This window comes from Callorhinchus milii, unplaced genomic scaffold (assembly GCF_018977255.1).
Source record: "Callorhinchus milii isolate IMCB2004 unplaced genomic scaffold, IMCB_Cmil_1.0 Scaffold13, whole genome shotgun sequence".
Taxonomy (NCBI): Eukaryota; Metazoa; Chordata; class Chondrichthyes; order Chimaeriformes; family Callorhinchidae; genus Callorhinchus; species Callorhinchus milii.
In genome coordinates, this window is record NW_024704754.1 from 13,663,977 (window position 1) to 13,688,372 (window position 24,396).

General features: G+C 40.8%; 1 protein-coding gene across 1 annotated transcript in view; it reads left to right on the forward strand.

Annotated features, from left to right (window-relative positions):
- LOC103177303 (dedicator of cytokinesis protein 2) overlaps positions 1-24,396 on the forward strand; it is a 222,556-nt gene that overhangs the window by 190,950 nt on the left and 7,210 nt on the right. Inside the window, exons 39-46 of the mRNA XM_007891417.2 lie at positions 452-541; positions 1,454-1,558; positions 15,863-16,004; positions 19,192-19,273; positions 20,295-20,379; positions 21,397-21,483; positions 22,775-22,951; positions 23,463-23,546. Coding sequence (XP_007889608.1) covers positions 452-541; positions 1,454-1,558; positions 15,863-16,004; positions 19,192-19,273; positions 20,295-20,379; positions 21,397-21,483; positions 22,775-22,951; positions 23,463-23,546 — 852 coding nt within the window. The remainder of the gene's footprint in view (positions 1-451; positions 542-1,453; positions 1,559-15,862; positions 16,005-19,191; positions 19,274-20,294; positions 20,380-21,396; positions 21,484-22,774; positions 22,952-23,462; positions 23,547-24,396) is intronic.

Here is a 24,396-nt window from a genome sequence, read left to right on the forward strand (position 1 = left end):
ACTGGCAACAGCAAGAACAAATTACATTTGTACGTCGTCTTTCATGGCAGGAAAATCTCCCAAGATGCTGAAAAGTCAGGGATTCGCACCCAAGCTGGTGGTCAGGATCAGGAGGGGTGGAGGGTAGGGGTAGGAGGGTGGCTAAAAGCACGGTTGAAGAGGAGGGTCTTGAGACGGTAAAGGAGGCAAGGAAGGAGACTAGGCGGAGGGAATGTGGGATGGAGTTCCAGAGGGTGGGGACAGGGAGACTGAAGGCCAGGCCGCCAATGGTGGCACAGAAACATCCACTAACGGCATGGGAAGGTTTATCCTTAGCGCAGGAGGGGCTGCTGCTGCCACTAGAGTGTTCATCTGGTAGCAAGTCTATGGGAGGGCTCATCCCTTGCACGAGAGAGTCTGCTGTCGGCACAGGTGGGTGACTGGAAGCTAACGTACTATTTCTCTCCTTTAGATGTGGGAGGAAGCCTTGAACCTGTGCAAGGAGCTGGCTGAGCAATTTGAAAAGGAAATCTTTGACTACGAGCTGCTCAGTCAAAACCTGGTGAGCTCCCTTCAGTTACAGATTGTTTATAACAAAAGAGGTTTCGGGGAGAAATTTACCAAATATTTTGGATGAACAATATGTTCATTCTGTGGCAAGATACAACTCATTTTCCTGGTGAATTATTGCAATAGTTTGGCTGAATATAGTTGGACGTTACATTTACATAGTGCCCTTCATGTCAGGAGGACGTCTCAAAGCACTTAGATTGGAAGTACTCTAGCCTCTGAGTCAAAAAGTTGTGGGTACAACCAGACATCGGGCCTTAGGAAGCATATAGTCTATACTCAAATTCTAATGCAGTGCTGGGGAGTTCTGTATTGTCGGAGATGCTATCCTTTGGTTAAGACGTTATGTTAGGGGCATATCTGGATGTTAAAGAATCCCATGGCACTATTTGAAAAAATAAGTGAGTTTATTTCCAGTATCTTATTATTCTTATTCTTATCATTGTTATTCTAGCCAACAATCCCCCGATAAAATTAGTCACTTACTCCATGGCTGTTTGTGGGACACTGCTGTGTATAAAATTGGCTGTCACGTTCACTTACAAAATACAGTTCCCGCAGTTTACAGTATATCCTGAAGCGCTTTGAGACATTTCGACGATGTGATAAAGCACTACATCACATGTCAGAATTATTATTATCCACGCTGTTTGATACAAGCATTTTAGATTTCTTTTCTATTTGACTAATGATCCCTGTATCTCACAGTGGCCTGGATATCAGTCCTTCAGATACATTGGTAAATCATGATTGGTTTGGGGACCTTGATGTGTTCAATTGACTATCACATTCGCCTACAAAGCATTTGATCCACTCTACAATCATGTCTCCAAAATCCTTAGGATGTTTGATGTGCTGTAAAAATGCAAGTTATTACTTGACTGACGTTTGGTTTTATTTGCAGAAACAACAGGCTAAGTTCTATGAAAACATCATGAAGATCCTGCGGCTCAACCCAGATTACTTTGCCGTTGGTTATTACGGACAGGGCTTCCCACCTTTTCTCCGGGTAAGGGCCTGGTATCAGGCTTTGATTTCAGATTTAACAGCTTCTGACAATGTACCATCATAACCAAATGATGAACGATGTCTGTGGAGTTGAGGGAGTTGAGTAAATGGTATCTTCAGCCTTGTTTGCTTCAAACTCTCCAACCTCACCTCATAATTATGTGACTTCATCTCTGGTATCATCCTTGTGAATTTCCGCAATACCCTCCCCATAGCTCTAATATCCTTTCTATAACTTCTGTGGAGTCCTGTAGCTCAGTGGTTAGAGCACTTACTTGCCTTGCAAGCGAGAGACCTGGGTTCGATTCCCAGCAGGGCAAAACCTTGGGCAAGTTTCCTTACTCCAGCCGCCTTATAATAATCCCTCAAGAAAAAAAACAATAATAAATTAGTCACTTCAATCCACGACTGTTTGTGCGACACTGCTGTACGCAATTGGCTGCTGGGTTTCACCTACAAATATACAGTGAATTTACTTTACAGAATATTCTGCGAAGGGCTTTGAGACATCTAGAAGATGTGAAAAGCGGTATATCAAATGCAAGGATTATTATTATCATTATTACTATAACTTGGCACCTAATTATGTAGATTCATCATGATATCCTTTCTTTTGAATTAGGTTACCCCTTCAATGACCTCTCTACCTAAATTCACTTTTAACACAATACATCTCAGCTTCCATGCGTGAAGGGCACTAAATGAAAGAAAGTTCTTATTGTTGTCGTACTTTTTTCAATATTAGCAGCACTTCCTAATGTCACATTAGCCGTGAATTTGGATATCATTCACTCCTACATCCACATCATTAATACAAGTAGAAACAAGAAGTCCTAATCCTAATCCCTGGACTACCCCACGAACTACACTTTGAGAATGTGAAAAGCACCTTTTAATTCATAGTCATTGCCAGATGGCCTGCCCTACTTTCCTGTTTTTCTCCTTTCCCATCAATCCCATGCGAATTAATTTTGGCCACAAATCTCTTATATGGAACCTTTTCAAATGCTTTTTGAAAGTCCAAATGTATATGGGGCAAAGGCAGGTAATTAGACTTAAGGTACAGATCAGCCATGACCAGCCATGACCAGCCAATGGCGGAACAGGGTCGAGGACCTGAAGGTACTCCTATTTCTTTGTTTCTGTAACTCTATCCATTACTCTTGAATTCTCCCTCAGACAATTCAATCAAATTAGTCAGAATCAACCTTCCCTTAACAAAAGAAATACTGGGTGTTCCTAACTATGACATAATACGCTCTGCGCATATGGAGAACGCAAAACGAGAAATAGCAGAATTGTTGAGTGTAATGGTTGCAGTGGTTAGAATATAGAATTCTTTTCCTCAAACCACTATTCAGGCTGAATCCATAAATTATTTTAAAAGGATTCCATAAGCGAGAGAAGCAGGAAGAAGATATCATACTATCCTTTAGCAGCATCTATTACAGACAAGCTTATTTCTGTGGCCTTTTTTACTGCGACTCAGGGTTTCTATGTTTTCTGTAAATGAACAATTTTGCTGGAATATGAATCTAGATTTCTGCTAATAAAACTCACCTGTGATGGATGTCGTCATTAATCCTGCCAGCCTGACCTTTCAATCGTTTTCATCAGGAATTATTTGCTGGTTTGCAGAGTTGCTGGTTTCTCTCTCAGGTGTAGGGAATAAGTATGTAGATGTTGACAAATACCGTGGAAACTTATTACTTAATTTAAACCATAATGACTGAATTGGGACATGAATGATGTATCTAGAGTATAGATTTCAAAGGCTCAACACTGCAATGGAGGGTGGTGCATGACTGAAGTACAAGATCACTGTAAAATAATTTGCTTTATATCTATGGGGGAAATCATGTGGTAGTTTCCTAACCCATTCCTTATGTTAATTGGCATTAGAAATGCATTAAGGCACTGGTGGCCAATCTTTATGGTCGGCAAACAAAATAACTTTTGTAGATTGAATATCTCTTCATTTATGCCATAGACACACTATTGATTGAACACGGACTTATCTAAACTCCTGCAAATGTTCCTGGCAGGGCGAAATGTTGGGCAAGTAAAACAGAGACGGGTAAAGTAAGGAAACCTGCCCAACAATTTGTCCTGCTGGGATGGGTGTGGGGCGCACTTTTTAATGGCCCTGTGGGCCACTTCCGGCCCACGGGCCACAGGTTGGCCACCGCTATATTAAGGAATGCCCCAAAACGTTCGTAGGACTTATCTTCCTTGTACTCCTTACACTGCTCTCGGCCTCCGATTCCTTGCAGACATTTCTCCCAGATGCTTGCCAAAGGAAAGAGAGCATGGGAAATCTTTTCTCATTTTGAATAGTGCAACAATAATAAATAATAATCCTTGCATTTGATATAGCGCCTTATCTTGCAATGTCTTTGAGACGTCTCAAAGCGCTTCACAGAATATACTGTAAAGTGAATTGACTCTATATTTTGTGGGAAAGCCAAATGCGCACAACAGTGTCCAACAAACAGTCGTGGATTGATGTGACCAATCTATTATTATTTATTTTTTCTGAAGGAATTTCTAACCCCAGGAAAAACGATTTGCCAATTGACTAACAACCAGGTTATTACTTACTGCTAGGTAAACAGAGGTGTGTAAAGTAAGGGAACTTGCCCAACATTTCGCCCTTCCGGGAGTCGAACAGAGGTTTCTCACTTGTGAGGCGAGTGCTCGCAATGGGATCGTTAACGTGCACCTAAACACGCTGATGAGACCACGATTTACCACCTCATTGGAAGAATATCATCTCAAACAATACCGCGTTTCCCCCAGCACTGCAGGGGAGTGTCAGCCTCGACTATGAGCTTGTAGTTCAATATTGGACTTCTTAATATTTGATTATCGGGGTAAAATTTGAAGTAGTTTCTATGCTCAGTATCCGTTATCACCTCCCTATCTCTGTAATTTTCTCCTACCCCATTCTTCTGCTCGCCCCTTCTATGTCACCGTCAGTGCCTGAAACTTCAGTTGCACTATACCTCTAACCTTCTAACCTCCCTCCTTCTCCCCCCCCACCCCAAATCCCAGCTATCTCTTTAACTACTTTAATGGTCTGTTCTCCTTCCCCTCCTTGTCCCTTGATCGGCATTGACCTTGCCTTTGTGAAGCACTCTGAAACGTTATCCTACAGGGCTTTATATAGATGCAAGTTGCTGTTTGAAACACGCAGGCTCAACCCTCTCTCAGGTTCCATGTAAGGCCCTTTGGGGGCGATTGCTTAGCAGGCCACCAAATTGCTGGACCCAAAGTCTGTTTCATCAGTCGATTTATATGTTTCTGATCTCACGTCCTATTTCGCCTCTCGCACAACTTTGGGGAAGTAAACAGCTGGCCAGGGTTGACACCGGGCAAGAAGTGTCCATTGGAAACATATCTGCTCGTTCAGATTGCTGACAATGCCACTCCTTCTCCCATTTGTACCCCAAAAAAAGTAGTTAATAAAAATATTTCCCCACAACTCACCAGTGTTCAGAGTCTGGAAACGCTGGCTTTGACAGTAACATTAGAAAGTGAATATATGCAGAAGCCTTGAAACAAGGACATTTGAAGCAAATCAATTCTGTTCAGACACTCAATTACCAAGGAATCATTTCAGGATAGCCACTCACCATTCTTAAACTGTGCGTAAATTGCATTGTATCAGTATTGTAACACAAGCATTCGCCCGCAAAACATTGTGATTTATGCGGTTCAAAGCATTTCCAGCTTATCTCCAACCTTGTTGAAATCAATCAGCATCCACACAAGCAAAGAACAAAAATGTTCACATGTTTGCACCTCAGATAAGCAAGCCAGATATGACAACAAATCTTCCCAATAACAAGTTTCAGTGGATTACAAGCAGTTCTTGAACACGTCTTTCTCTTTAACACTGGGTTCCGTGTACTTTTACAAACACACTGAAGATTTCTAATGCCCTGTAGAATGTCTGCTTATGGTTTTCAAATTACTTTTGGAAAACGTGTAAGAGCTATTTGATACCCAGAACATGTTTCTCATGCAGCTACAACAAGGAGTAGAATTCAATGATATGCCACAATTGTGAAATCAATATTGGAATCATAAAGTAGCAATCAGGAATTACTCAGATGTGTTAGACGTAGATTTGTCCTGCCTCGACCTCCCCAGACGTGGTACTCAATGTCTATAGCTAAGTAATGCATTCCACTTCTGGTTCGCGGAATTGCCAGTGGTGATCAACGAGATCGTAGCATTATGTGTCAGCCTTGCTCAGTTGAGAGCACTCTCAGCTCTGAAACAGAGTTTGTGGGTTCAATTCGCATGTAGGAACTTTCAGCTTATTGTCTGGCTGTCACACCAGTGCACTGCTGGGGGAGTTGCATTGTCGAAGCTACTGTGCCCCTCAAATGAGTTGTTAAACTGAGGTCTTGTCTATTGCATTCAGGTGGATGTTAAAGATCTAATTCCTCTAATTTTAGTGGTTAATCTAGGTGCAATTCATTGGCTCTGAGCGGTTTGGAGGTATCCAGAATCATCATGTTCTGTGATTCACCAGTGACTCATTTATAGGAAATAATTCTCATTGATCATCAGCTGTTACTCCTGTTATGTGGCCACAGTGGACAGATGTCCCCTTTATAAACTTACAGCTTCCTCTAAAGTAGAAATTCAGTCACTCTAGGAATTGCTGTGATATCCTAATCAGAAGCTGCACTCACAAATCAGAGTTCTCTCTGTACTTTGTAGCAAATGAACCACTGACAATGGAGGGATGCTTTCTGTGATGAAATGGATTTGTGAGGTGGTAAATATTTAAAAGACTGTTAATATATTATTCTGCTTTCATGTCCTGTACTTAGCCCAAAGAACCAATATCAGTTCCACTGCTGGGTTACTCTTTCCCACTGACATAGAAAGGGAAGAGAACCAGTCCTTCATATTGGACTCCTTGTTTGAAGATATTTTGTATGAATAATGCAACATTCAGTTGCATTTGAGAAGAACTCGCCTTGGGCTAATGTGTTGCCATGTGTTTATTTATTAACATTTTCATTCATGCGCTCAGCCTATAGCAGACATCCAACACACAGTCAAATGGACAGACGCAAAGGATCTAAAAGATATTATCTTGATATTTTTCACAAATAAAGTGCTTAATGGTGGGTCTCAGCATTCCTACACCTAAAAATCAAGGTAGAGAAACTATATGAGAGTCTTGTAGAGTCTGATAGTTTCCGATGCTGGCAATGTGACAGACTAGATTATCAGGAGATAGGAGTATTTACTACCAAAGGAATCAGTGCCTTCAGTGTTTGTTGGCTAATTCATCTCCCTCATAGTAACAGGCCCAGCAGCTTCTCCAAATCCATTCCCTTTATTATGCCACCAACACTTAATGTTTAAACAAATATTCAACATATTGATAGAAAAAGCTCCAAAAGAGATTAAAGTTAAATCGTAAACTAATTAAATGAAAATGCTTTCCATCTGTTCTATCGTATTCAGTAAAACTCATGTTAATATGCGATTCCCCTCTTTGAAAGGCTTGCGATGGATGGATCAGTGAGTAAATATACTGTGATCACAAGCCATAGAGAACAGCAATGCTAATACCTGATCCTGTGCTGAATTAGTTGTTCCCGGCAACAGTGAGAGGATTACAATCTGCTTCAATAATAACCTTGATTGTGGAGGGGAAAATATTGGCATGGATAGGAATATTGGGTGATGCTTTGCAGACACTTGTAGCCCAGCAACCCACATAAAGGATGACTACATTTCACATCCAACTAATTCCCTTCTATTTAACTGAGTTCTCCAACAACCAACAACCATTTCAATGCAGCATGTATTACACATTAGACAGGTTTCAATATTTACCAGAGGGATTTTGGAAGAGATTACGAGCAATTGAGATGTAGTGACTGAGTATTGAATCACCAATGCGGGAATAAAGGGAGTGAGGAACGAGCAGCAGACCAGTGATGTTTTCACTGTGACACATGTTAATTTTCTGTTCTGTCCCCAGAACTGCCTCAGTTAATGCTTCCATCACAGTCTTTGTGTAACAACTTATACCTGTGCTGATCTGCATACCTGATCTCTGTGCCCCTGCAACTATAAATATTTTTAAATTGGTGGTTTGGGAAGAAACTGAGGCAGAGACTGAGTTACTAGAGGCCAGTAGTAAATGACACCAGTGATGAATGTATTTATTTATATCCTTTTTAATAGGTAGAGAGCAAATATGTCAGGAACTAGAAATTGAAACAAGTTCCATAACAATATATTAACATACATGGAAGTCACCTTCCCATTATTTAAATGTAATCCTTGCTGCTGGGATCCTCAAGATCATGGAAGTATCTTCTGGGAAGAGATTAGAAAATGAAATACACAGTCACTCCATTTCACAGTAAGTCCTTCAAATAAAGATATGGCAGATATTGAACCACATTTCTATGAATAAATGTGGCAATGTGGTGGTAAAGTTTCCAATAGGCTCAGTTGATAGCACTCTTCTCTTTGAGTCAGAATACAGTCAATAAAAGTCCCATATTGGGGTTTTGAACTCACAGTGCAGACTGGCAGCTTCCGCTGGGAGAGTGGCGCATTTCCAAAATTGGTGTCTTCTAGATGAAATGCTAAATTGGGGCCTTTTCTATCTGAATGTTGAAGATGACATGACACTATTTGAAAAGAGAAGTGACAAAATTACTTTGAATGAAGAAGGCCCTTCAGCCTATCTGATCTCATCCATCCAGAATATCTAACTTCTTTACAACACAGTTTTTTAAGTTTTTTTTTTAAATGAGTCCAGTGTCCTGACCTGAACCACCCTTCCTAGTAACCATTTCCAGCTTTTAATAAAGAATATAGGTCCATGAAAATGCCCTGTGCAACTCTAAAGCTATGTGCTCTTGTCTTGGTGTACCGTAAAACATTGTCCTAGGATTACGTGGCCACAAACCTCCAGCATCTATCTACAGCTAGATTTCCACTTCCCCCTTCCTCCTCCTCACCACGCAGCCTCTGTGCCAGGCTTAAAGATACCCGGCCCCCCTCCCATCACCCTCCTCGCTGTGCAGACTCAGATGGAGTTTGGCTTCTGTGTGATGAGAAGGATGGGGAAGCAGGCACGGAGCTTGCATGATGAAGAGGAGGGGGAAGCCATCTTTGAAGCTGGTACGGAGCCTGCATGGTGAAGAGGAGGGAAGGGGCAACCATCTTTGATGATGGCATGGAGGCTGCACTTGTCTTAAAGGGGACTAACTGCTCAGCCTTTCCAAAGAATGTTTTCACCCGCTGCCAAACTCCTCCAGATAAATTGATCATTCGCCTTTGGATTTACAGGACTTTTCTGCACAAATTGGCCGCTGGGTTTGTCTACAAATGTAATGAATAACGTTTTGAGGAAATTCCTGTGAAATATTTTGAGATGTTTCATTGTTGTCAGTGCTGTATCAAATGCAAGGATTCTTTCACATGATATTGTCCATCTGCCATCTTTGATACCACCACAGTGCAAGTGGGATAGGAATACTTTTACAGCCTTCAGAGGCAGCATATAAATGCTGCTTCACAGGTTACAAGTTGAGTTAAGATGGTAGAATACTTTTAACTACAAAAATATACCATTTTCCACCATTAAGAGGTTGGAAATACTCAATTGAACTGAATCTGGGGCACAGTTCACACCAGCAATCAGTCAATAGTTGTCTGAAATTTTACTGGCTCTTAACAGTTTGAAGGTGATTGAAAGGTGCTACAGTAAATGCAAGGATTATCCAGTGATGGATTTAAGTCAGTGAAGTTAAGCGTAGCTTCTGCTCTGCAGGTCCCTGTGTCTGTAAATGCACAATTTATACCACTGCTATTGAGTTACATTTCACTGAATGTTATAGGGAATATGCTATATATCAAATGGAAGTGCAGTAAGCTCCCACATAGATGATTCATCTTGCAGTGTTTTTCATAAGTCTACTGTGTTACATTGTGCAGTATGGTGAGAATTGCATTCTCAGACTTTGCAGTAATATAATTTTCAGACACAGTGACAGAGCTTTTCTTCTCTCACTTTCTAATTTGTGACTGGATTTTCTTTGCTGCTTTCATTTCACTGGCTGGCACACCTGCTGGCACCTCCACTGCTGTATAAACCACACATCACTGACAGCTAAAGGTTTGCATCATTAATCGTGCTGCCTTGCTCTTGGGAATTGTTACAGAGGTGACAAGGACATCATGGTGACCTCTCTTTAATCTCTCCAGTGATCTGGTATGAGACCGAGGGAAAAGTAAAGCACAGAGGAAACTTCTGGCTGCACAGAATTATTTTAAAAAAAGGGTAAATTCAAGGGATTGGATTTGAAACTTGCATTTGTATCTGTTGCATCCTTGATGTTCTCTGGAATACACAGGACTGGAAAAGACGCCTACAAGATGGAAAAGATGTCTCATTTTGAAATCCAATCCCTCTCAACGTTACAAATCCCCAAATGCCCTGCGCCATGAAAAAAAGTATCCACATCCCTCTTGAAATTGCTGATAATACCCACTCTTACTAATTCCTTGAGCAAAACATTCCACCTGTTAGCCACTCTCTGTGAAGCAGATACAAGCAAACTCTCTGTTCACCCTCCATTTCCTTAGATTGAGACTGTGATCGCTTGTTGAGTATCTTTTGACCATATTTAAGAGGGGTTTGGATTCTAGGTTGTTTATATCCTTTATATCCAAATAGCTTCAATAAGCTTGCCCCTCTGTTGTCTCTCTGATATAGATAGACATTCTCATTCTACATAATTTCTCGTAGCCGCAATAAATACATAGAGTCCAAGGACATTGCCATGGAAACAGCCAGCTGTAGTTCAGTCAGTCTATCTGGAGGCGTTTGAAGTACCGTGGGTAAAGATGTCTCCGTCCCTCTACACTTCTGCCATCCGAAAAGCAGGTCAGGACAAGAGGAAAGATTTGACCTTAGGGAATGGGAAAGTTAATATCAACCAAGATGTGTCAGTGTACTGTTATCAGCAGCAAATATCACAAACATTTTATATCCTGGGTCTGCAAGGTAAGTTTGGAAGTGAAGTTATTTTTCCCCATCACCTAATTTGAGCTGACATTAATGACAGAGATATCATTTATTTTTTCCCTTGTATCTTGACGTTCCACAAGAATTGGACGCAGTCACCTTCCACTGACCCTCACCCCAGTAATCATTCCTCATTAGTCAGTCTGCACAGGCCTATTTAACTACAGACAGTGGGAGAGAACACATCACAGCTGGAACAAATCCTGCCTGCAAGCACACATTTTTTTGCAGGAAAAGACCACTGGCTAGATAATAGGAAAGGAATCGGGCTGATTTTTCTCCAAGATAAGTCATGGCCTCTGAGACTAATTATATAGCTTCAATAAGTACCTCAGGTGAGATCACCCAATGCAGTCATTTGTATTCTATCACATAACCTAAATGTTTATTTATTTGTCCTGACAAACATGAAACTGCCATTGGTCATAATTCTGAGCTTTGTCTATTTTTGCAGAGTTTAACTTGTGCTTAAAATATTGTTCATGCTTGAAATGAACCAAACCTAATTGAATTTTCTTTAGGAATTTGCCAGAGGCATCCCCATCTGGAGTTAGTTCAAAGGACATGGTCCTTTCTTAGGATAATGATGACTATGATTCTGACGTGTGTCATCTCCAATTATCCACCATGACAATATGATGCGTTCAATTTGCTTTTTACATCACCAATGTTTTACTTTCACTTCTTGCTTGTACATTTCCCTTCCATGGTGACGAAGTGCCACTGGTTCCCTCCAGTCCCTCTTCTAAGTGGCTAATATTCTTATGAACCTTCATTGTGAGAAGTTGGGCTGTTTGCCCACCATGGGCACTGTTGCACTCAGGTAACTCCCAATTGCTCGACGAAAGAAGACCAAGGTCCATCCAGTTCTGCTTCCACCATCCTAGCAGTTGCATGCACACGTCATGTCTCAAACTATATATATATACCACGATATTATTTCCTAAAATCAATCAATTTAAGTTGCTTTTGAAAGAATTGACATTTTCTGCTTCCACTGTCTCCCTAGGGAGCCTGTTCCATACATTTACTACTTGCTCACTGAAATGATGTTTCCACAGATTTGTTTTGTATTATGCCCTTTTAATCACAGACCACGTACTCTGATGAAGTTCAACTGGTTCCCACCAGTATGTCTCCTTTCAATTAATTCAGCTAATTTCATTAATTCATTCACCTCAACATTTCAATTAATGTTGAAATGCTGAGATCTGCCTGATGCTAGCAACCAAGGTATGGACAGCCAGCTTAGCGCTGCAATGACTGACTTTTGGCAAAACTATTTGAAAGAAGTTGGGAAGGTATTTCCTGCAGCAGCAGGAGCAGAATATACCTCAACGTGATAATTATCACATTCCGTATGAAGTTTTCACCCATAGAAACAGTAATTTCCATTCACATTTTCAAAATGGAGGTAGAGGTAGATTTGTTAGGTCAGGGTATAAAGGGATATGAGGACAAGGGCGGGTAACTGGACATGAGGTATATATCAGCCTTGGGACGTCCTTCCGACGTGAAAGGAGCTGTACAAATGTAATCTTGTTGTTGTAGAAAATTAAGAAATAACAACAGCATGAACCTGGGTCTCGATTTACTCTCTTAACATTGCATTTCAAGCACCTAGAATTTGTCATATTTTTAAATACAGCCTTTAATTTTGAGGCCAGATTTCTGTAAGTTCTTTTAAGAACTGGAGAAATCAAGGCTTCGAAGTTACAACTGAATTCAACAATTGTCAAGTTGTGCACACTTTCTGTTTGTAAATCTAGATCCAGGTGGAATGCGTACCCACAGAATGTTTAATATCCTGACTTCCCAAATAATGGGACTAATACAATTGAATAACCACATTTTGCGATGCAAGTGGTGCAACACTTCAGAAAATCAAAAGAGCATTGAATACGGATGAATATTTCAAAGGAAAGTAGCAACGAGTAGGTAACTGAAACAAATAATTTATTCAGTTCCCTCTGGAATACTAGCAGTGCTGTGATTTAGTTTTACTCCAAAATCTTAAACACTTTCAATAGTCTTTCAGGTTATTTACTTCACTGTTTGTGCAGTGACATTCCTCACAAAAGGATTTTGCAAGTTAGATGGATTTAAGTGCTTTGAGACAGGTTCCTGACATGAAAGGGGCAATATAAATGGTATTGTAAGACATTGTACGGAATATAGCACCAAACCTAACCTCAAATATAATAACAATCTTTGTATTTAATACTTTGCATAATCTTTGCATATTGCCAGTCGTGAATTGAGTGACCAAATTATTTTTTTTTGGAGGGTTTATTACCCCCAGAATGTGATCCACCAATTGTATAACAACTAGATTCCTATTTACTGCAAGGCAAACAGAGACGTATGGGATAAGGAAACTTGCCCAACGTTTCGACCCGCCAGGAATCAAATCCAGGTCTCTCGCTTGTGAGGTGAGGGGTCTAATCACTGAGCTACAGGACTCCACATATAATAATAATATAATAATAATCCTTGCATTTGATATAGCACTTTTCACGTCAGGAGGACGTCCCAAAGCGCTTCACAGAAGACACTGTAAAGTGAATTGACTGTATATTTGTGGGCGAACGCGGCAGCCAATTGCGCACAGCAATATCCCACAAACAGTCGTAGATTGAAAATGACCAATTTATTATTGTTTTGTTTTTTTGGAGGGATTATTATTAGGCGTGTGGAGTAAGGAAACTTGCCCAAGGTTTCGCCCTCTGCCTGGAAATGAACTCAGCCACAATATAGGAATTATTGCTCAACCTAATACTGCAATTCTTGAGTTAAAGAGGACGTGATGTGAAATATAGATTACAGTTTTGTTAGGATTTCATTGCTATGATTTATATTTATATTTATAGTGCTGGATTTATATGATTCTATCAATTATATACATTAGAATACATTAGAATACACAGTACAGAATCAGGCCATTCGGCCCAACCGGTTTGTGCTGGTGTTTATGCTCCACATGAGCCTCCTCCTGCAATTCCTCAACTAAGCCTTCAAGCATAACCTTCTATTCCTTTCTCCCTCATGTACCTATCTAGCTTTCGGCGAAACCTTGGGCAAGTTTCCTTACTCCACTCTAATAATAATAATAATCCCTCCAAAACAAAACAATAATAAATTGATCATTTTCAATCTACGACTGTTTGTGGGACATTGCTGTGCGCAATTGGCTGCTGCGTTTCGCCCACAAATATACAGTCAATTCACTTTACAGTATATTCTGTGAAGTGCTTTGAGACGTCTAGAAGACGTGAAAAGCGCTATATCAAATGCAAGGATTATTCTTATTATTATTAAATACATCTATGCTATTTGCCTCAACAACTCCTTGTGGTAGCATGTTCCACATTCCCACTACTCTCTGTGTAAAATAAATTGCTTCTAACTTCCCTATTTGATCTATTTGTGGTTATTTTATATTGATGGTCCCTGGTTTTGGACTCCCCCACAAGTGGAAACATCTTCCCTATGTCTACCCTATCAAAGCCTTTCATCATTTTAAAGACCTCTATCAGGTCACCCCTTACTCTGCACTTTTCAAGAGAAAAGAGTCCAAGCCTCATTCAGCCTCTCCTGATACGTTTAACCTCTCAGTTCTGGGATCTTCAGTGTGAATCTCCTTTGCACCCTCTCCAGTGCCTCTACATCCCTTCTATAAAGTGGGGACCTGAACTTCACACAGTATTCTAAGTGTGGTCTAACCGAGGTTCTATAGCAATTTACCATAATTTCCCTGCTTTTCATTTCTATCCCTCTAGAAATGAACCCCAATGCCTGGTTTGCTTTTTTTTTGTGGCCTTATTAACCTGTGTTGCTAATTTTAGTGAATTGTGTATGTATACCCCTAGATCCCTTGGTTCCTCTACCCCATTTAGGTTTTTATAAATAATAATAATAATAATCCTTGCATTTTATATAGCGCTTTTCATGTCTTCTAGATGTCTCAAGCGCTTCACAGAATAGACTGTAAAGTGAATTGACTGTATTTCTGTGGGCGAAATATTTTATTTTCCAGGATGTATGTGATTTCCTAATTCCTTCTACCAAAATGTTCCACCTCACACTTTTCCACATTGAAATGCATTTGCCATGTAAATGCCCACTCAGCGAGTTTATTTATGTCTTGCTATAATTTGTTGCAGTTCTAATTTGGTGTCATCTGCAAATTTTTAAATTGTAGTGCTGATTCCCGAATCTAAATCATTAATGTATATAAGTGCAGCCATTAAATGGGGTTGTATCATCTCAGCTGTTCATATGCAAATTCTGATTACTCCAATTTTTCCATCTCCCACACCTTCGGGTCTAACACATTTTATTACAGTTGAACTCCTTTTATTGGCTTGTACATTAGGTGCTGTATTTCTGTTGTCTTGTGTACACGGCGTACATAGCGTTGGGGGTGGCACAGTGAAATATTTGGCTGTGTTGGGGAAAGGTGGGATAAAGGAACATAGAGAGGTACCAAAAAGGGCATCTGCATTGTCCTATTTTGGTTGCTCTCTTGGAGTAGGAAAAAAATGTTTCTTATAGAAGGGGTGGAGGGAATAGAAATCATGTTAAATCAAGTTTAATCACGACTGCTCTCACCACCCATTGCTACATTTGCAGAGGGCTGGAGTAAGATAGCAGCATCGCCACATCTTGGACATGTTCTGTGCAGATTGGCAGCATTGGATAAGCATGTTTCACTGTGTTAGCGAGCCACATAGACTTAAAGTGGAATCAAGCCTACTATTTGATGATCTAAAGCAGTAGCTGAGGCTGTAGCAATACAATTCATCTCAACATTCCCTAGGTTAGGGAGGGGAGAAAATTAAATCATTCTTTCCCATTGAAAAATGTGCATTGTCTGGATATACGAGGACAGACTCAGGTTCGCTATGTAAAAAAGCCTGGCACCATTCGATACCTTGGCTTACTCTTGATGATATACTGGAAAGCAATCAGTGCCTGTGGATCTGTACTCTAGCATGTCAATGCCTTCATAAGAGGACAGAAAGTTATTTTCTTGAAAAAAAGTTGATCAAAATAGGTGAATTGCTCTTCCAATCAATCAAAGGTTCATTATAATTTTATCTGGTCTGGAAAAGAACTCAAATATAATGCTGTTTCTTGTGCATTTATACAAGTGCATAAGATGAGAAGAATGAACGAACGAAAGAAAAACCGACTGAGGCAATGTGATTTTGTTTTGTGCAGAACAAGGTGTTTATCTACCGGGGAAAGGAGTACGAACGAAGGGAAGATTTCCAAGGGCAGATCATGATCCAGTTCCCAAATGCAGAGAAGATGAATACAACATCAGCTCCTGGGGATAACATCAAGAACTCACCTGGACAATGTATCCTTTCTGTATGTTGTGGGTTGTGTTTAAGATCTTTATTCACCTGAAGACTGATATTTTGCAGGTAAACGTATTACTGTCGGATTGAGCTTGTTGAAAGGTATCATCAAGAAGCCTACGGTTTTCATCCACCTTCTGAATGAGTTAATCTCAGCCAGGACAATAGTGGAAGCACTCCTCTTGATCTTTGTAATGTCCACTACCACCTCACCCCACGCTGCAACGCAAGCTTGGCTGAGATAAATTTGGGATAGGAATAAAATCAGGCTGGGTCCCTACTCAAGCTTCTAAATCTCAGTTACGGGGACACTTGAGCAACAATGCTTGACCAAACCAGCCATTGCTCCCACTAATTGTGATTTTATGCCCCCTTTTGGAGAGGGAGACATTGAATAAGAGGAAACCCAAAATCAGAGGGCCAGACTACAGCAATCAGAAGACAATTTTCAGAACAACAACAACAATAAGTTGGATTTATATAGCGCCCCCCACGCCGGACAGCGTCTCAGAGCGCTAACAAAGCTCTGATCCTGGGCTAACCAAGCACAATGACACCTAGACACGTCTGCCTTATATAAATAGTGATTTGAACATAAAATAGAGTAGCAAACACGTTAGTGGTAGGTGCCTGAGCTGGAAACAGAAGACTCTCAAGGCTGGAGCCTGTTGTGATTATAATGGAGTTCAGACAGACTCTCTGGTTGCATTGCCAATGACTGCCCAAATCAGTGTTACTCATGACACTAGATTGTCTTGCCTACAGTCAGGCATGTTTTCAAGTTGCTAAAGGAGAATGCAAAGGTAAGTTTACAGAACTTGGGGAGAACATGTTTGCAGGGTTATGAGAAGAGAGCGGTGGAGTGGGATTGATTTGGATAGGTCTTTTAAAAGAGTCGGCACAGACACAATGGGCCGAATCACCTCCTTCTGTGCTGTATAATTCTATGATTCTATGAAACATGATCATGGGGACAGCACTGGTTTCAAATGAACCCAGCTTAATGCATGTCTTGCTAGAAATGAGGACTTGCACATTGAAGAAGTGTATGACTGTGCTCACTCTTCTCAGAGGAAGACAGTACACTTCCTGATGATTATTGAGAGCAGGGAATCTTCGCACTCGGCTCTTGTTAACCCTACAAGTCAAAGCCTTAATGGGTAGGTTAATCCTGGAGCAGCAGGAAGCTTGCTAAACCATGCTCTCATTGGCAAGCTATGTGATTTCAACTGCTTAAAATCCTGCAATACCCCACTGTGCATTGTGGAGCCCTAAAGTCTCAGCTCCTGTCAACCTAAGTCAATCCTAATTACATCAGTGGAGTAGATCCATCCAGGGAGAGATTGTGTTTTCTTTTTCAAACACAGGGAAAAATGTCTATGTGCAGGTGGCATGCATATGAGAAACTCTCAGTCCAGTTAAGATGCTCTTAAACATAGTGAGGGGTTTCCGCATGGCAGCTAGCAGGCTGGCTTAAAAAAATAATGATGAAACATTTAAACTGAGCTACTCTGTTTGATGTTGATCGACCTGCTGTGCACTTTCTGTTATTTTATATTTTCAATTATTCAGTTTTTGTTTTTATCTGAACAGATAAAATTGGTCACTCACTTCATGACTGTTTGTAGGACATAGTGCCAGGGATGAAGGGGATGAGTTACGAGGATAGGCTGACCAATTTGGACCTATATTCTCTAGAATATAGAAGAATTAGAGGGGATCTTATATAAACCTATAAGATCATCAAAGGGCATGATAGAGTAGGTAGTGGGAGATTGTTTCCCCCGGTTGGAGAAACTAAAACCAGGGGTCACAACCTTAAAATCAGAGGCTGCCCTTTCGCATTGAGTTGAGGAAGAACTTCTTCACTCAAAGGGCGGTGAATGTATGGAACTCACTACCCTAAAGGGCTGTTGACGCTCAGTCCTTGAACATATTCAAGACTGAGATAGATAGATTTCTTATTGCAAAAGGGATTAAGGGATATGGGGATAAGGCAGAGTTAGGTTATTAGCTGGAGTTAGATTAGAAGATCAGCCATGATTGAATGGCGGGGCAGGTTCGAAGGGCCGAATGGCCTACTCCTGCTCCTACATGTTATGTTATGTTATGTTATGTTATGCTATTACTGTGCATAAATTGGCTGCTGTGTTCACCTATAAAATACAGTGACTACATTTTAATGTCACTTCACAGGAATTCGCTCCTTTTCCCCCCCCTCTTCTCTTACACACCACACACCACCTACCATCTGCATCCGAATAGAACATCACACTGAAATTAATTCACCAGTGTTTGAAGATGGGATGAGACTCAGGGGAATTGAACAGTTGTAGCCCAGGCTCTACTGGGAACTGCTGTCGTCACTTGGAGACCTCACCTCCCTTTTGCACTGAACGTGTGCTCAGTAAATACACAGTGATAGGTGTTGGGTAACGTCAGAAAGCCGAGAAATGGGACACAGGTAAATTAGAGAAACAGGAACCAAAGATGCCAAGGAGACTGATTTACATCAGCACTTGATTAATGTCTTCATCTACGCTGTACGCATCATTAACAACATGGTTTAGCAATGCCATGAATCTCCGGTACCAGGAAAACACTCATTATACACTTGGTTAAGAAAGTGCCAAACCTGACTTACAGTATCTCTCAGCATGAATCAGAACGTTCAAGAGAGGAGTGGATGGGGAAACAAATGATAGAGTTTAGGTCAGGTCATGACCAGGATAGATTAATAAGATCATCTTTAAAATTAATAAGATCATTAATTAAGTGAGCCCGTGTGTTAAAATCACTCTCTCACTAACAACATGGTTCTTTGTGGTACATCACAATTGCGTAAAATTGGCTGCCACATTCGCCTACATAACAGGCACAGTCACTACACTTTATTTCCTAAGGGCTATCTTGAGTAAGAAATCTGTGTACAGATTCCTTCTGGTAGCTGGTAATTATACTCATGCCATAGAGAACCTGCTCTGAAAATAGATTGAGTCAGTGTGGTCCGTGTTACAGACATCGAGGTTTCTTAAATAACAAAATGCCGCAAAATTGACCCCAAAGGTAGATCTGATTTGAGCCACGCAGCAAGTTAACTGCAATAAAAAAAGAACCGTGGCTTTGCCTGGTGTGGTAAAGGTGAGAAAACATAGCAGTTAATAACATCCTTGACACTCAGTACAGTCATTCAGTGCTTCACTGTCCAGCCAGTCCTGGATGAACATCCCGGTTTCAAGAACAAGCCAGTGCCAGACCAGATCATCAAGTGAGTACATTGCTCAAAGCTTCGTCAGCTCAATAATCTCAAAACAGTTGATCTCCGCAGCTCATCAATGGTTTAGGGGCACTGGAACTTGGGTTTAAGCATTCGTTGTGTTTATAAATGTTAATGGCCAGTGTGAGGCGCACCCCCTCCAGCTTGCCCTCCTGCAGGTGTTGGCAGGCCTGAGGTGTTGATACATCACTCGGTTGCCATAGACATGGAGTAGGGCCCATAAATGTTTGTGTAGCACATTCCTCAGAGAGATCTTTCACACCTTCCTCGCTGAAAGGACTTTAAATGTATCACATGAGTGATTGACTATCTTTCTTATAAAAAATATTCCCCAGCAATGACCTAGTTTGGATACAGTTTAGCAACACTAACTATCATCAAAGTACTTTGGGCTTCAAAGGCACAGACACAGCGCAGACCAGATTAGATTAACAGAACAGATAAAACATAACAAATAAATTCTAAGCAATTGATGAACGATCTTGCAAGTACAACGACACCTCCATTAATATTGCACATACACTTCAAGTTGGTCTATGGAATAGGGATTTTAGGAATGGAAGACTACTGGAATCCTCTACACATTACATGAATGTGTTTGTGGGACATTGCTGTGTGCAAAATTGGCTGCCGTATTCGCCCACAAAACACGCACAGTCACAACAATTTAAAGTATATCCTGTGAAGCTCTTTGGGACATTTTCCTGATGTGAAAAACACTATACCAGATGTAAGGATTCTTATTGGTATGAAAGTTTGAAAACCACACTAATATAAACAGACTAACTGTCTCTGTTACACGTCTTGTCTGTATGGTGTGACATTAAGAATTCCTGTTACATTCAGACTCTGTGGGTAAGAACATGAGAAAGAGTGAGTTGAAGAAAGACATTCCGCCCACTCTTCCACAGCCTTGCACAACAGCCTAGTGTTTTAAGTGTCAGTTTGCTACAAAACCAGCACTCTGGGCTGTGAACATTGTACTATTCACTCTCTATCTGATTTCCTACAGCTTCTACAAGGCAAATTACGTGCAGACTTTTCAATATTCCAGGCCCACAAGGAAGGGATCTGTGGATCGGGATAATGAGTTTGCTGTAAGATTATTTTTATTTGTTTTTAATGAATGAAATATTGACTTGGGTGCAATTTTTCCTATAAAACAGACACAGGTAATATCAGCGATGCAACATTTGAATGTAATGTTGGAGGCATCAAGACAGTATGGAGAACTGAACAGTCAAAAAATCCATGTCTTATTTTGTAATTTGTATATAAAATATTTCCTATTTTGTATTATACAGTAATTCCTTCAGAATCTAATTACACAGGGTAAAACATACCTGAATATTTGTTTTATTAAATCAAGATAATATATTTATTGGAGAATTGTGAGGGTTCTTCAGTCAGATTTTGGGGCAGTTGTTTCTAGTTGGAAAGTATCAAAAGCACACGATTGTTTAGAATTATGTTCAAATTGTTCCACTGGTGAATGTTTGCTCCAGAAATGGAGTCATGTCACACTGTTGTGAGGTTGGGGTTCAAGGATTGTGCTTGGGTAGAATAGAGAGAGCTTTGCTTTGCATCTAAACCTGAGATGCCTTACCTAGAAATGCTGAATCCTTTTCTAAATCACTATTATTATTATTATTATTATTGATAAACATAGTGAGTAACCAACACCCTATGAGCAGAATTGCAAAAAAATATAAGATAAGAAGGTCATGGTTATATAAGATTGCTTGGCTCATTGGCAGCACTCTCGCCTCTGAGTCAGAATTGTATGAATTCAAGCCCCACATCAGGACTTGGAACCCATACAGTCTCTGCTCACACTCACATTCAGTGACCAGAACACTCCACTGGAGAAAGCTGTCTCTCATCCAGGATTCAATGTCTGATTGGCAATCCAGATTCACGGAGGAAGGAAAGATTCAGGAATTGAAGGAGTTGTACAATCTTGATTTCCTGGCAAACAGTGAGTGGGAGAAGACAGTGTTTTGATTTCAATGCAATGAGAATGGAAAGACGATTTAGTACTTGGGAAGAAGAAGAACACAGCTCTGGATCACAGTCATGTTTATCCTGTTAAACTTCTTCTTTTTGATTTACAGTCAATGTGGATCGAAAGAACAACTTTCCATACAGCATATAAATTACCTGGGATTCTGCGTTGGTTTGAAGTCTATTCTTTTTCTACTGTGAGTACTGAAGCTCTTTGGTTAGCAACCAGATGGGTTATTTTCAATGTGCTGCATACTATTGGGATTCAAACTTTCAGCCATCTTGAAGCGTTTAACAGAATATACTATAAAATGATTTGACTGCATACTTAGTGGGTGAAACACGGCAGTCAATTGTGCGGAGCAGTGTGTGTCCCACCAACAGTCATGGATTGAGGGACCAAATTATTATTATTTATTTATTTGATTTTTTGAAGAGATTATTACCCCTGGAAAAGCGGCCTATCAATTGTCTAACACCCAGGTTCCTATTTACTGCTAAGTAAGTAGCATGTGGAGTAAGGAAACTAGCCCAACATTTTGCCCTGGCCGGGAATTGAACCCAGGTTTTATTGCTTGCTTGCTCTAACCACTAAGCTACATAACTCCATAATAACTTTATGTTTTATGTGGGGATGGGGCTGTCATCAACTGAATCAACAACAACAACTTGCATTTATATAACGCCCCTCACGCAGGGTAGCGTCCCATAACGTTTAACAAGAAGACTTAATGAAGACGAGAACGATAAGTTTTATGTTGCTACATTACAAGTCGACCTTGTTGTGGATTTGCAGTGGGTTCATCACATTAGAGAGTGAGATTGCCTAGAAACACCGCAGTGTGACAGCTTGGGTTATCCCATCAAATGTACCCAGAGACTCCCCCCTCACCCACCCACACACCCACCCACACACACATACACCACCCACACACAGACCCCCACACCTCCACCCCCCACCCCACACCCCCCAAACACACACACACCAGACAATCATACAACATGGAGGCTAACCCATGGAACTGCCACTGCTTTTATTTGCCTGTTAGTGGAAAGCAACTTTTTTCCTTAAAAAAATACAACTCAAAAGTAGCTGGTGTGTGCTAATTTGCTGTCAAATGCCAGAGGTTCAAGGTTAAATCCTGTGGCCTCAGCTCTCCAGACATTGCCATTGAGAACATCAAGGTAGGGTAGGGGAAGGTAGGTACCTCCATCACATTTGATGTATTAGAGGAGTATCCAGGCACATCACAAAGGTGTAAACAGCCTTATAATAATTTGGTCACTCAATTCACGACTGTTTGTGGGGACACTGCTGTGCGCAATTGGCTGCCGCATTTCGCCCACAAAATATACAGTCAATTCACTTTACAGTATATTCTGTGAAGCGCTTTGAGACGTCTCGAAGACGTGATAAGGCGTTTTATCAAACGCAAGGATTATTATTATTATAACAGAGGAGTCTAATGTCTGTTTTCACTGTGACAGACCACCATCAGTCCATTGGAAAACGCCATTGAAACCATGGAGAAAACCAATGAGAAGATCTTTACTCTGATCAACCAATACCAAGGCGACGAGAACCTCGCCATCAACCCGCTCTCTATGCTGTTGAACGGTATTGTGGACCCGGCCGTTATGGGCGGATTCGCTAAATATGAAAAGGTAAGGACATCATTTAAGGGACAGGCTCAGTGTCTGTCTAACCTGCAGCCAAGTCAACAAGCGGGAATGTGTTCATTTGTTTTCAGTGAATGCCCGATTCCCATATGAAATTAATCTTACAATATTTATTTTTGAAACCATGTCAACTGTTTTATCTTCTATTCTTCACACCGTTCTGTAACTATCAGGGTAATCGGGTACTGAATGTGATTGATGAGGGATTCGGTGTGACTGAGCACAGTAAGGGATGCAGTGAGATAGAGTAATATCAGTGGAGATTCAGTCAGTGTCACTGACCATTGACTAGGAGGAGTTACTGAGCCCGACAGTGTGAGGCAGTCAGTAACACAGGACATAGGTCAGAAGGAGTTACTGAGCACGACACGCCAAGGAACCTTGAGTAACATCGGTAGAGATACAGTCAGTAACACAGACCACTCCCTACTGAGCGTGACAGTCCGAGAGAGCTAAAGTAACCATTTCTATTTGTAATTCTCTCTTATATCCTCAGGCTTTCTTCACAGATGAATATGCTAGACAGCACCCGGTAGATTTGGATAAACTGACCAAACTGAAGGATCTGATAGCCTGGCAGGTAAGAGCAACAAATTCATCAATTGTATTTTGAGCAGACACTCCCACATTCACTTAATTGCTCTAACATGCCCTTGGCAACATCCCCTAGCTACCACCCACCCCCAACCCATGTTCTTTTTGGAACAAGCTCGAAACATTCCCATATTTCTGTACTTCAAATGACTCCAAGGAGCAGCAGTATTGCCTTTGTTTTACCTAATCTGACATGTCAGTGCTCATGAGTTGTGTATCGTTGAGGGCTGTGCCGCAGTGAAAAATTGTGAAAGCTCAAAATGTGAAACAAACCCAGGAAGAGCTGGTAATGAACTGTTGGTTTGTCAACAAGAACAACGACGATAAATTACACTTGTAAAGCGCCTTTCACGACGGAACGACAACAGCAACAACTTGCATGTATATAAGGTCCATCTCGCAGGGTAGAATCCCAGTGCGCTTGGCGTCTCAAGGCGCTGAAACGACTGTAAGGAGTCGAGAGGTAACAACAACAACAACAACGACAAAATTACATTTATGCAGTGCTTTTCACATTGGGAGGACGTCCCAAGGCGCTGGACAAACAGACTTTCCCTTTTTTTATTAATTTTTTAAAAATTTGTTTTTTAAAAATTAACTATTTTGGGCATGACTTTCATCACACATGTGATGTGATGATTAACCACCCTTTCCGTTTAAGAAGCCTAAAACACCCAGGTCAGCGAAGGGGTTAGCGCGTGAGACCATTTTGTCTTAGCTGTTAAGGTTGAGCAGAATTGCGAAAAATTCCTAAATTCAGGTTTTGTATCGAAAACTGCAATCCTTAAGAAAGAACTGGCAAAGTCAGGCAGAATTCAAGCATTTTGCTCAGTTTT